This window comes from Gadus morhua, chromosome 3 (genome assembly GCF_902167405.1).
Source record: "Gadus morhua chromosome 3, gadMor3.0, whole genome shotgun sequence".
NCBI lineage: Eukaryota > Metazoa > Chordata > Actinopteri > Gadiformes > Gadidae > Gadus > Gadus morhua.
The window spans coordinates 15,686,679-15,700,499 of record NC_044050.1 but is presented as its reverse complement, the minus strand read 5'-3'; the positions used below and the strand labels follow the sequence as shown (position 1 = coordinate 15,700,499).

The window sequence follows — 13,821 nt, the reverse complement described above, 5'->3', positions numbered from 1 at the left end:
CATGTCAATAGCAACTACGGTTGTGATGTGCGTGTTGTACTGTTGTACTGCTGAAAATATATATTTGATATATTTGAATATATATTTGACACGTAATTAAATGAGAAGGGTGGAATTTAACAAAAATAAATAGATGTGAGATATGTTTGATACATATAAAGTGAGCCAGAGAGATATCTAGATAGACAGTAAGATATCAAGATAGATAGATATATGATAGAGTGATGGATAGATAGATGGATGGATGGATGGATGGATGGATGGATGGATGGATGGATGGATGGATGGATGGATGGATGGATGGATGGATGGATGGATGGATGGATGGATGGATGGATGGATGGATGGATGGATGGATGGATGGATGGATGGATGGATGGATGGATGGATGGATGGATGGATGGATGGATGGATGGATGGATGGATGGATGGATGGATGGATGGATGGATGGATGGATGGATGGATGGATGGATGGATGGATGGATGGATGGATGGATGGATGGATGGATGGATGGATGGATGGATGGATGGATGGATGGATGGATGGATGGATGGATGGATGGATGGATGGATGGATAGATAGATAGATAGATAGATAGATAGATAGATAGATAGATAGATAGATAGATAGATAGATAGATAGATAGATAGATAGATAGATAGATAGATAGATAGATAGATAGATAGATAGATAGATAGATAGATAGATAAAGAGATAGATAGTGAGCAAGAGAGTTATCTAGACAGACAAACAGACAGAAAGACAGACAGACGGACAGACAGACATATGGAGAGATAGACAGACATATGGAGAGATAGACAGACAGAAAGATACAGAGAGATAGAGAAAAAACGATGGGGGATTTCATGACCCACTATCATTCGATTCGTATGCAACAATGATAGAGGTGGCAGGTTGAGGGATAATTCATAACATCTGCCTCCTGCTACTCGTTCCAACATGCAGACAGGCACACGGCATTCAGGGATTTGCCTAAAGTGTGTTGATTTGTCTATATATCTGTCTGTCTGTTTAAGAGGGAGAAGATAAACAAGGGAACACATTTTCTTAAATTCTCTCCTCCAGGTTAGGCCTGAGATAAGATTAGCCCTTCCAATTCTTTTTTACATTTTCAATGTTGCAGTTTCTTTGCTCAACAGATGTTACAGAAATGACATGAGTGATTGGGAGAATAATAATTGTATCAGGAAACGTTTAATTAATTAATTCGTTAATTCGTTTTAAACCTCAACAACAAACAAGTTTACATTTTAAATGAAGCCGTCCATATCTTAGGAATATAATTTTAATGACTATTTTCTTCAGAGAAAATATTAATGCAGACAATAAGTAGGCCTATCAAACATAGGACGTATGATTTATTCTGTAAACATTCACTTAATAAACACTCAATTACTATGTAAGATTTAAAGAGTTCAAAAACAATTATAAGAATGCCTGTGAATATTCATTTTTGATTGTTTTTCATCTTATCTGAACAGAACTTCCTTTTGAATTCTCAAGGGACTGAAAAAGACTACATCCCAAATCACTGGTCGATGCCGTATGCCGTGATAACTGTTGAGAAACGACGTAAAAAAAATGACGTATGCTACGGAAGCAGCAAACGGAAACAGCGGGCTTGTTTGAAAACAGAACGCTTCTCTGTAGCTAATGACAACGGGATAAACCACTACTAATGAACCATGCATTGCGTTAGTTGTTATTAAACTTTACTCATGTACGAGAAAGGACAACGTCTATAGTAACCACATGTTGTATCATGACATGGCGGTTTTCAAAACATTGACTAAAATAGATTGCTGTCAACAACTTAAAGTGTTTAAATGCGTAATAAATTGGTAGCTACACGTTAGCCTTAGTAAGCTGCGATTTGTATGGTTGTTTTCCTGGTTGCTTAATGACTAGCAGGCTGTCTTGATAGGTAAGCGACCTCTACTGTATGCATTATTATCATCACAATCACTTCGACTTCCAGACGTTAAATCTACTAGGAATTCAAAGCCCAAACTCTGTACAATTCTGTCACAGCCACATACAAGCAAATGTTCCAAGCTCCCAACCAAGATTGCATTGACAATGTCTTACTGTATATAATGACACCTGTTTATGCATATTCAAAACAACCGGAACATTTATCTTGATAAACACGTGATTAAACTACCAACAATTCCAATATTGCTGTCTTTCCTTTAGCTGCAATGGATCCCAACAGCATCGAGCTTTTGGAGGCGCAGGTGAAGACTCTATCGGACGAGTTAATGCAGTGCCAGGTATTTCGTTATGTCTTTTTCAGCAATATTGCAGTATCGCCCAAATAAGCACGTTATAAGCTTTGTACACCTGTTGGATGTTTTCTTATGCTGCTCAAAATCGCCCCAAGTTTTAGGGGCGATCTCGTTTCATTAACAAACATCAGTCAGCTACACTGAGATAGAGGGAGAGAGAGAGTGTGAGAGATGGTGGGGATCATGTACGTGTTATAACGACTCTCGTCTTTCAGTCTCGTACATTTTCTGATTCATATGCTGTCCTTGCCGGTTCACCACCAGGTGGTGCCTTAAAACATGAGTGTATTCACCCCAATCTACTATAAATTATTATGTCAGAGTTTGGTATTTAAGCCATTTGGATAACCAATGTGTATGATTCTGTGCTATACAAATACATTTGACATTTGCTTTGACTTGAGTTTCTCAACAAGTCAGGTAAACTATATCACCATGTCATTTTGGGTTGTAGCCTAAATGAAATAGATAATGAAAGAAAATAGCATAGCATTGTCCTCTGGTGTTACAGTCACTACAAGGCTTGGGTGGCTACATCATTCAATATTTATTAATAAACAGTTTGTCAGCAGCATAGTATTACAGAAAGAACAGGAGCTAGGTTGTATTGAAGCAAACCTTCCATCAGTAATACAACTTAAAGGAGCTCCAAGTGATTATTTTATGATTTACCAAGTTCCTTAATAGGTTAATTACATTATGTAGGATCGCTCACTCAGGATTGAATTTAGTGGGAGAGGAGGGCACCAGCTCAATAGCAGGTGCTTTAGAACAAAATAATATATATATTTTGCTTGTCATATACCCCAGAAGGGCCTCAAAAGCACAATTGAAAAAAGGTTGAACCTCTGTGAAAGATAGTTTGGATTCAGAAAATCTTGTATTAACCTTAACCACCTTACGGTGACTATTTTTCAAGTAAGGGCTTGTATTATTTAGAAGATTTTCAGGAGTTTATGAATGTTCTTAATTGCATTGCTTGGTTGATATAAGATCACTGCTTTCTATACACACTGAATGGCACTACCTAAGTACATCAATAGACACTACAAATAGCTTAGGTATAAACTTTCTTACTTTAACTTTATTCTTTTTTTTGTAAGACTTTAAAAGGATTTCTCATAAACGTTACTGTATACATCGTTTTGCATTGATTTGGACATATGAGTGACATGAGTGTAACAATTATGCTACCAAAACTAAACATGAAATATGCATGCCTTTTTGGTTATTATAATTTATTGGACATTTGACTTTGGACAATAGCTTCCTGCCATTGAATAAAGACAAAATTAAACTTGAGCAAAAAAATGCAAATGGCGAAATGTCTGTTGCTGTAAACAGCGAAGCGCAGAGTGCGTTTCATCTGATGCTCCATTCAGTAAGGAGACGTAATGCTTGGCTTAACGCACAGCAGGGGCGAAGCTCTCTCTCTGCGTTGGCTGCAGAGTCATGTGCCATCTCTGATTGAGTTGACACGGTGAGCCGCGGCTGGTGGTCCCGATGGCAGGGAAAGCATGCGTGATCCTCTTCATCTAACGGGGGACCCTGGGTTAGCCGAGTGCCCCCGCGAAATTACAGGCAATTGAGTGCCATTGATGTCTCAAAGTCCCTGGCACGCACGTACATCAGGACGGCCATTAACTACAAAGAGGTCCGCCAGTCAGCCAGAAAATGTTCCTACTAGACCATGCTAATTTTATTAATACGTGGCTGAACTCCAGCGCCTCGCTTTGGTATGTTTAGCCCATGGTGTTTCGATGTCTGGATTGGAATTACGCTGAATAATTCAGGGATCATCAAACACCCGTCCGACACATCTTTTTAAATACACATATGACATGGGCCCTTGATGATCGTCCTTACTTTACGGTGGTCTGTAACAGATTTAATGGCTACATCAAACTCAGCACAGGGAGAGACCTATTTGAAGTCGGCCATCTTGTTCACTTCATCGTTAGCCACACTGGCAACGCCTGGTGGTTGATTTGGTGCGATCTTTGTGCCCCCCCCCCCCCCAACCTACCCCACACTTCATAAACAGACACCCCCGCTCCCTCCACTTTATATGTTCAGCCCATGGTCTTATCAAGGTCTGCCTTTGCCATTTAGTAAATAATTGATTAGACACTTTTGAATGGTGGTTTGAACATTGAAGTACTAATTAGAGACCAGTAGATTCCAGTGGGAGGGATGACTTTTATCTTATGATGATGTGAACATAATTCATCAGATAATTTTATATTAAGTCGATTTGGTATAATTCTGTCTTTTAATGTCAGAAAATGTAGTTTTTAGATGTTCCTCATTAAATGTAATGTAGCTTAAAAATGTTGGAAGAGCCAGCGAGACAATTTGAATTGGAAATGTGTCCGGGGCTGGCTGGGCTCTGCTTGAAGATGTCTCTCTCTCTCTCTCTCTCTCTCTCTCTCTCTCTCTCTCTCTCTCTCTCTCTCTCTCTCTCTCTCTCTCTCTCTCTCTCTCTCTCTCTCTCTCTCTCTGTCATCAGTTTTCTGTTTCTTTGGGGCTAGTTACTTTGTAGCTTCAGTGTAAAATCCATCCACCAGCGAGTGCCTTTTTATTAATAAACAAATCGCTAGCCCCACTGCAGTGTTTTGATTTAGATTCCGGCGCAATCCCCTCGGTCATGAATAGTGCATAATGACAAGTGTCAATGCTCGCTCCCCTTGAGTCGAAGGTCACATCACGGGGAGACGGAGCTCTCCGTTCATACGGCGCCATGATTAGAGCGGGCAGGCCTGATCAAAAACAATTTTTGTACCCTATATTTAAATTATTGATTAGCCCCCCCTATGTCTTGTATGCTTAACTCATACAGAATCCCACTGAATTATTTGTGTTTCATTAGGTCCCGGCCAAGATATGGATGCGAGTGAAGTTTGCAGTTGGGTCTCATGTCATTTTTTGGGGGGGAATTTTGGTCTTCTTGCTTCATGAATACACAAATGACATATCAAAATATACAACACATGACTTATGCAAAAGGAATTAAGTTTAGATTTCATATCAATGGACGACGTTGTAGCTCATGTAACTCATACTCATGTCAACACCTCATCCACAGGCCGACAAGGAGTTTGTGTGGTCGTTATGGAAACGCCTGCAAGTGGCCAATCCGGACCTGACCCAGGCAGTCAGTTTGGTCGTGGAGCGGTAAGTAGATTCCCTGTTTCAATTTGCAAACTTTGAAACACTCGCCAACTGAAAAAACAAAAATGTGTGTTATCTTCTAAGTCAGGGAAATATGTGCGAAAGTAACCCAAGGGTAGGTTTAAGGCACCTTGGCCGTCCTGCTGGGGATAGGAAGGGAATCTGCCGCAGATGCTTCTTTAAGCCCTGTTATCCAGGTCTAGCGGTTCACCCACGGAAACCTTTTTTTTTTTCATAGCAAAAAAAAAAGCCCACCCTTCCCCTGGCTCGCCGCTCTGAGCACTCTAAACACTCCTGCCAGAAGTCTTATCCTTATCGGATAGATGCTGAGCTTTAATATGACCCCGTTAAAAAACGTGTCTAAGCTATGCCGCGTACAGTGGCCTGGGAACTTTCACTGGAGAGAGGAGGCAGCCATTGACGCAAGTTGGTCGATTTTTGGACCAATTTGTGCTACATTTCTCCCACATTGTCATATTATTTGGTGGGGTTTCAATTTGGTTTGTGTCTTTGATTCAAAGTTGCAGTTCTATTTTATATTGTGTGTGTGAAAATTGGGACGCCATTGCTTTAGAAACCGATGAAGCCTCGCTATGGTAGGTTTAACTTTTAGGATGTTTGGAGTTTCAATTGTGCTTTTGAGGCCCTTCTGGGGTATGCTACAATTGTAAGCTAAACACGCTGCAACGCTCTTATTGTCTGATGTATGCTCCCATGCACTTGTGTTGCTTTTCTGTGTGTGTATAGCTACCTCCAGTGTGCCTGTTGTTGTGCATCGTCTGCCACACTTGGGGAATACCGACATGGTAATAGCAAGCTCTGGTCCCCACTTGGGAATCTCTCCATACACCACCTCTGCCTCCACCCCCACCCTAGCCCAGGTCTTCAGTTACACTGCTTGGGTTGTCGGTTGCTCGGGACACGGTGAACACAGCCCCGATGAGGTACAAGGTGTAGCTGGAGGCCGATGTGGGATCCTGCTTGCTACAGGGAACCCAGATACCTACTCCACCATCTCTAGGGGGGAGGGATGATCAGAAGCCAAGCAAAGGAAGAGGGGGAGAGGAGAGCAGTCGAAACAGAGGAGTAGAAATGGAGCGATGAGCGGAAGAAAACTGGATGGGCCCAAGGGTGGGGGGGGGGGGGGGTTCTTCATCAGTTGAAACAAACGGGTCCCCAATTGCTTTTTTCCTTTGGTCTCGTCTCCTGGCGCGATGAGCACCGAGGACTTAGGAAAAATCAGCGTATGCTACATAAAACAAACAAAGCAAGCCTCCCAAAGGTACAGGATTACATCCTTGAAGGAAGTGTACATTTGCACATTTCGCTTCAGGTGTAAGTCTGCAGCAGGTAACCCTGGTGTATAAATAATATCGGATACAATAGTTGTCGGTGTTCGAGTATATAGTGAATGTCGGTTAAATAAGTATTCATGAGGGCAAGAATACTGAACTTTGGTGTTTAAAATGATTGATAGGGCTGAACAATGGCACCCTAGTTTTACCTGTTGATAGACAGATTCACACATTTACTCGTGCAAACAACGGCCTGTTGTCATTAAACTATACTTTGCATTACTGTCTGTTGTGGTAAAACATTTATTTTCAAACCCTTATAATTGAATTATGAATACCCTTTGGATTCTTGTTGTTAACATGGTGTATTTAGAGTTGTTAATTGGTGCTGACACATTCTTCATTACAGTAAAATAAAACAAGCTGGCTGGGCATTCTAGCGGAGTATAACACGCCATACATAACAACATCAGAGAAATAGTGTGGAACACACACACACACACACACACACACACACACACACACACACAACAAGCGCAACCTGAGGGTGAGCGCAACAACGTTGCGCTCACCATCAGGTTATGCTTATGTGGATGACTGAATTCGTTCTTCTTTTTTTCCCCCTTCTCTACAGCGAGAAGCAAAAGGGTGAGATGAAGGACAGAAAGGTACTAGAGATTCTGCAGACCAAAGACTACAAGATTCAGGAATTGGAACAGGTAGGTGGTACAATATAATGTGGTGTGTCACACGTCTGGATGTGATCTTGTTGGTGGAAGTCTTTAACGTCTTTACGGAACCGACAGAAGGCTTTATTATTTTAAAAGGGGTTTAACCTGCTGTATGCCATACAGCGAAGAAACACCAGAGATAAATTGCTGTGCAATCACATATGTCTGAACTTTATCACACTGGGACCCACCTGTGGAGCTGCTTTCGACCAACCAAATATTTTGTGGTGTAAAATAGGCAAACTCGTTTTCACATTTAAAAAAGTGAGATAATTAGCATGGCATGAAGAACCATGGCATGTGGGCATGCATATGTTTTATTTTTTATGAAAAAAAACGAAACATTAACGGTGAGTAACCAAACCTGCGTACCGCCTTGTCAAGTACTGCACCTGCTGTGAGAGATAACCGCTCGAACCAATGCAAACGTGTTCGAGTTTAAACGCTTCGCAACAGTGACAGTGATTTTTAGGGCACGTTTTTTCTTCACTTTCCCCATCAGTATTTTCCTTCCTTCCTGTTTGAATGTCTCGTTAAGTATAACGTCCACATGTACTTTCATTTTATGTTCAGTGTTTATCTTCCTTGCTGATCTCCAGAAAATATTATAACAAGGTTAAAAAGAGCATTGTTTTTAGTGGGCCCCAGCTCATTTCGACCCTCTCCATCATCCCTACCCATCTGCAGACAGAGAGAGAGAGCCCTGCATTCTACTGCTGCTATGACAGCTAGCCATAATCACATCACTAATGTAATTGACTCGAATCATCGTCCCGTTACAGAGGCATTTGTCAGTCTGCTTCATTAGCGTCTCTATTATCCCACAAATGCTAACGGCCTGTTTATTCTTAATGAGGCGCACAGTAATGCTATCACCGGCTCGCTGACAGTGGCGCACACCATGTGTCTGCCGCACCAGAACATGGGGGCACAGTGTTTATAGTAATCCAATTAAAAATGGCTATCAGGATTACGCTGTGCACTGTGTTAAGAAAACCAACCCCTCCTCCATCCATATCGGTGACGGATTGAGTCGTTGGTTGGTCTAAGTTGTGAAATTGGGTTAAGTGATCCAATCACATTGTCGTTACAGGAAAAACGACATTCTCATTTAATGTTAACGTATAATTGATGAAGGAATTAGCGTTGTCGAGATCTGTTGTCTATTTACATCTGTCTGCATGTGTTTACTATTTACAATTTCATTACAATGTTACATTTGAGCAGACCCTGTAATCCACAGTGACTTGAGGAACCTGTACTTACATGTGATTCGGTACCTCCCTCAAGGATGCCTACAGCAGCTAGAATATGGACACGGGCATCGATCCCAGTACCTTTTTGGCTTGGAATCAAACAACTTAGCCACTGGAGTCTCCTGACTGTAGTTATTCTCTACATTATAATTTCAAATGTTCATACTCCAGTCGCCAGGAAGTATGAATCTTCCTCATAATCTGAAGTAAAAAATGTGCGGACCATCTGAGAGTAGGAGACCATCTGATGCATTGCCAAATTACCACAACAGCTGTTGTTGTTGTCTTTTCAGCAAACCGCTGCTCCGGTTCTCTTTAAAAGAAACACATGTGTGCGCCACATCATAACTCAGTTGATGACATGAGGGTATATCACGAAGGGGAATACTTCTGCTTTTGTTATGGACCTCAAAGGGGCTCCAAGCAGCAAGGGGTAAAATATTCACATCATCTTCGTGCTTCTCTCTTGCAAGGTCGTCCCTTTCACATCAGTACCGCAAGATCCTCGTATCTGTTTTAGTTCCCGCGTATTTGACAAGCTCATTAATGGTGTTAAATCCTGCCTTGTCATCACGCTCACCTATATTCATCATCTCGTCCGCACCATTTTGAGCCAAGCGCACCAAATGGTGATTAATTGGTGTTCTTACCCCCCTCTGCTATTGAGACGTGATGGTCCACTGGGTGCGTACACGGGATCTCACACTCCTTAACGTTTCTGCTCTCCAACTTTGATAATCTCTATCCGACTGCTCTTCATTTCCCCCTCATTCTCCCTCTCGCTGCACTCTCTCTCTCTATCTCCTTCCATTCCTCCCATTCTCTTGCATTTTTTTTGTGCCATAATTAGCTTTCATTTTTTTGAACTGCTCTGGGAATTTTCAAATGCTAATCTCTCTGTCCTAGACCTCTTAACTTGGCGAAACCCTCTTCGTCTTTTTCTTTCTTCACTTCATCCTCCCAATTGAACGCGAGTGGGGGTTCAAATTGTTCTTTCCTACCTCATTATCAACGTTTGAATGTGTTTTTCCACCAGCCGGTATAAATCTCTATCAAAGCCCCAGCGCTCCTCGCATGGTGGACCAGTGGTGCTAGAAAGACCGTAAATCCACGATCTGGGGAGATCTGAGTGATTTTCTACCACCCCACCCCCCCTCAATCCCAACACGGCAATTAATTGCATCCCAGAGCACGGTGTTATTGGAGAGCAGGGGGCGAACACGCAGAAGGCAACGGATTAACCAGCCAATGCTGGGGCCCGCAGCCGGTACTGGCCCTAAGAGGCCCGCCTCCTCCCACTAAGGCCACAAAACCCCGAGCTGGAAAAAACAGACATTTAAATCGTCAAGTTAGCGCAGAACATCATTATACTAAACAAATGCACAGACAGTGGAATCCCCCCGTGTCCAGTTTGTTATACTAAGATAAACTGAATAATGTTGCATGGAAATCATTGACCATGATGATGATGTTGATGATGAAGAATTTTTAAACTCATCATGGTTCTTCCTTTGTGGCGGGATATAGATACGATTTTGAGAATTTCTTGGGGGGTATTTGGTGGGTATTGTGACAGCGATAAGGCAACACATTTTAAAGGTCTGCTTTTTGTGCATTAAAATAAAAGAATAATAGGTATACTGCTTCTGAGGATACTCTAACCAACCCTACCCCTTCCCTCCTGACAACAAACGCTTCTTAAACTCTAAATTGTGTATATAAGAAAATATCTCAGAAAGCCTTTGTTGCCATTGCAGACAGCATTTCTGAAATTTCTTGAAATTGTGATCCCTCATATTGTGATGTCTTGATGAATTTCTAGCCCTTATGCCTCCTCATTGGCTGTTGTTTTCACCATTGTGAGTTAGAATTAAAGTGTCGAATGACGGCTGGGAAAGCATCTGTAAAGCCGAGGGAAAACTGTGATCACCCACAGGGAGCTGTGTTACAGTCTTTACAGAATCAGAACACCTGAAGTGTGACCATATGTGGTATTTACATCTAAATATCCAATAGCTATGTAATTAGAAATCCCTTACTGGGTCTAGCTTTATCAGGCACAACATTGCCATTTGAATCTTTCAGGTGTTGATTGAACTTGTATGTTGCCTAAAAATAGCCTAATATTGAAGATCTCTCTCTCTGTCTCTGTCTCTGTCTCTGTCTCTGTCTCTGTCTCTATCTCTGTCTCTCTCTCTCTCTCTCTCCCTCTCCCTCCCTCTCTCTCTCTCTCTCTCTCTCTCTCTCTCTCTCTCTCTCTCTCTCTCTCTTTGACTCTCTCTGACACACTCTCTCTCTCTCTCCATAGAGAGTAACAGTGCAGCAACAGGAGGTGAACCTGGTGCAGCAGAGGAAGATGTTGATGGACGAAGAGAGAGCTGGATTAAACAAGGAGATCTCCTCCCTGCAGGAGCGGCTGGCCAGCAACAGTCAGGATATAAAGGTTGGCAGGAAAACTAACATGTTCAACCAGCCACGTACGGTTTGGTATATAATGCAGAACATGGAATGCTGTAATTTATCTTCCTGTCCATTTCCTTTTCGAATTGGACGTTTTTTTCTTTTTGGCACTCCGGATTTATTCCTGCTCCTTCTCATCCTCCTCCTCCTGCTTTTGCTCCTGCCGGTAAAGAAGAGACCGAGTGGAACACGATGGAGGATTAGTACGAGAAAAGAAAAGAATATTGATAACTGCCAGATGAATACTTGATGATGGTTTTGGCGGAGAGGAGAAGTATGTGTGTGAGAGGATGTGGACTCTTCCTAATTACTCTAAGCTGGGACTAGCCTAATGATTAATTTATAAAGGAAGAAGGAAGAGGTCCTTATGCAGTCTTGGCACAGAGGGGGGGGGGGGTTCGCAGCGGATACTGGCGGGGGGACATCTTCAAAGGAGACCCGGGGTTGGATCTAATGGGTGTTGTAGCCGATGCGTTTCTCATTAGGAGGCCTGTCATTAAAGCCTTCCGCGTAGACCTGCCTACCTGCGTGAGGCCCCGTGTCTGGCCCTGGCTCCGCGGCACAGGTGACCCTGGCCAATCAGTGGCTCAAGCAACCGGGCCCCCCCCCCCCCCCCCCCCCCTTCCACAGCAGAGCGGCCCCACTGCTTACATATTCATGGAGGCCCCAACGCCATGTGAAGCTGCTTCTTTGTATTCCTCCCTCCCGTTCCTCCGATCACTCTGTTTTTAGGGAGATTGTTTGCGCTGTTTGAGTTTCTGCCTACTCTCTCTCTCTCTCTCTCTCTTGTTCTCGCTCTCTCTCGTTCTCGCTCTCTCTCGCTCTCTCTATCTCCCTCTCTCTCTCTCTCTCTCTCTCTCTCTCTCTCTCTCTCTCTCTCTCTCTCTCTCTCTCTCTCTCTCTCTCTCTCTCTCTCTATCTCTCTCTCTCGCTCTCGCCCTCTCTTGCACTTTCTCTCTCTCTCTCCTCCCCCCTCCATCGCTATTGTAATTTAAAGCCCCGTGACCCTCCTTTCTCTTCCCTTTTATTCAAACACACACACACACACACACACACACACACACACACACACACACACACACACACACACACACACACACACACACACACACACACACACACACATACTACACCCGTACACACACACATACAAACACAAACGTGCACACACAAACACACACACACACACACACGCACAACCCGCACGTCTTATCCCAGGAAATGAGGGCGCAGCATGCCAGCAGCGAGGAGGAGGCGCGGGGTGCCATGCGGGCTCTGGAGGAGCAGAAGGAGGAGTGGGCCTCACGCTGCGCCGGCCTGCATGCTGACCTGGAGGAGGAGAGGAGACGGGCCTCCCACTGCGACGACCAGAGGGAAGCCACCCGGGCCAGGATCAAGGTACAGACACGGGGAGGAACACACAGACACAATGTCACACAGCGGATCCTTCTTTTCACCTTTGCGATAAAACTACTTTACCAGCTCAGGATGGCAGACATTGTTGTAGGAACCCACAGAAGCAAGACATGATATAGAATCAAAATACACGTAGGAGGTCATGTAGGGACACACACACACACACACACACACACACACACACACACACACACACACACACACACACACACACACACACACACACACACACACACACACACACACACACACACACACAATGACTCAGAATAAGTTGAGTCCTTATTTCAACTCATATCAAATGAACCGGCTCCAGAGGATGATGCAAAGGAAGTGCATACGTTTAAGATATCCTGTGAAGATGTGAGTTTAGGTGATTTACGATCTTACCAAATGGCCTTCAACCTCGCTCCGCCCACTTCATCCCTCTTCCTCTGATGACTGGAAGACTGCAAAAGCATTCCCTCGTATCTGCAGATCATCACTCCTTGTACCCCTATACACAACGCTAACAACTCTTTCGACCTAAACACTTGGTTGATTAAACCTCCACCGCTTCTGTAGCCACTCTCAATCCTGTGCCAGCGCAGTCCATCCACTGGTCAACTGTTCATAGCAGTATGTCGCTACACTGTGCTACACAACCACGAAATCCCGCGCTCTAACGAAGCTAACCGGCTTCACTACAGGGCTCGACATCGCTAACCAAGTCAGATAGAAGGGCCTGAATAAAATAGGGCGCAGCAGCACTGCTATGCTAACCCCCAACTATCCCATGCACATCAATCACCGTCCGCGCTTCCTTCAGGCGGCCTCACCGCGTGTGTTCTAACAAACCCATCGCTGTGAAAGATGGAGATTGAGTGTGTAGAATATGCAGTGGCTACATCAAATCAGTTGGGCTGAGACGGGAATGATTTGTCAGGGAATGTAACATTTAGAGAAGTTCTGTATATCGGATCGCAGTGCTGGTTTTTATGAGTTGTGTGAGTACTTCTGAGGGAAAAGTGCAAAAAGTGCAAAGTTTCAACTACTTGAGGAAAAAAAAAGCACCTTCCATGGAGTGGGGGCTAAACCTTGAGTCTGGCCAGAACATAATTTAACACTGGTTAGCTAACATCACTTAGATTATGTGACAGGTCAGGATAAACACAGCAAGGTCCGGGCTCTGCGCTTGTCAT

General features: G+C 43.5%; 1 protein-coding gene across 1 annotated transcript in view; it reads left to right on the top strand.

Moving 5' to 3' along the window:
- The first annotated feature begins 1,633 nt into the window (after window positions 1-1,633).
- cntln (centlein, centrosomal protein) overlaps window positions 1,634-13,821 on the top strand; it is an 81,323-nt gene continuing 69,135 nt past the window's right edge. Inside the window, exons 1-6 of the mRNA XM_030352351.1 lie at window positions 1,634-1,947; window positions 2,220-2,296; window positions 5,397-5,485; window positions 7,412-7,496; window positions 11,073-11,207; window positions 12,443-12,622. Of these exons, the coding sequence (XP_030208211.1) occupies window positions 2,225-2,296; window positions 5,397-5,485; window positions 7,412-7,496; window positions 11,073-11,207; window positions 12,443-12,622 (561 nt within the window). The 5' untranslated portion in view covers window positions 1,634-1,947; window positions 2,220-2,224. The remainder of the gene's footprint in view (window positions 1,948-2,219; window positions 2,297-5,396; window positions 5,486-7,411; window positions 7,497-11,072; window positions 11,208-12,442; window positions 12,623-13,821) is intronic.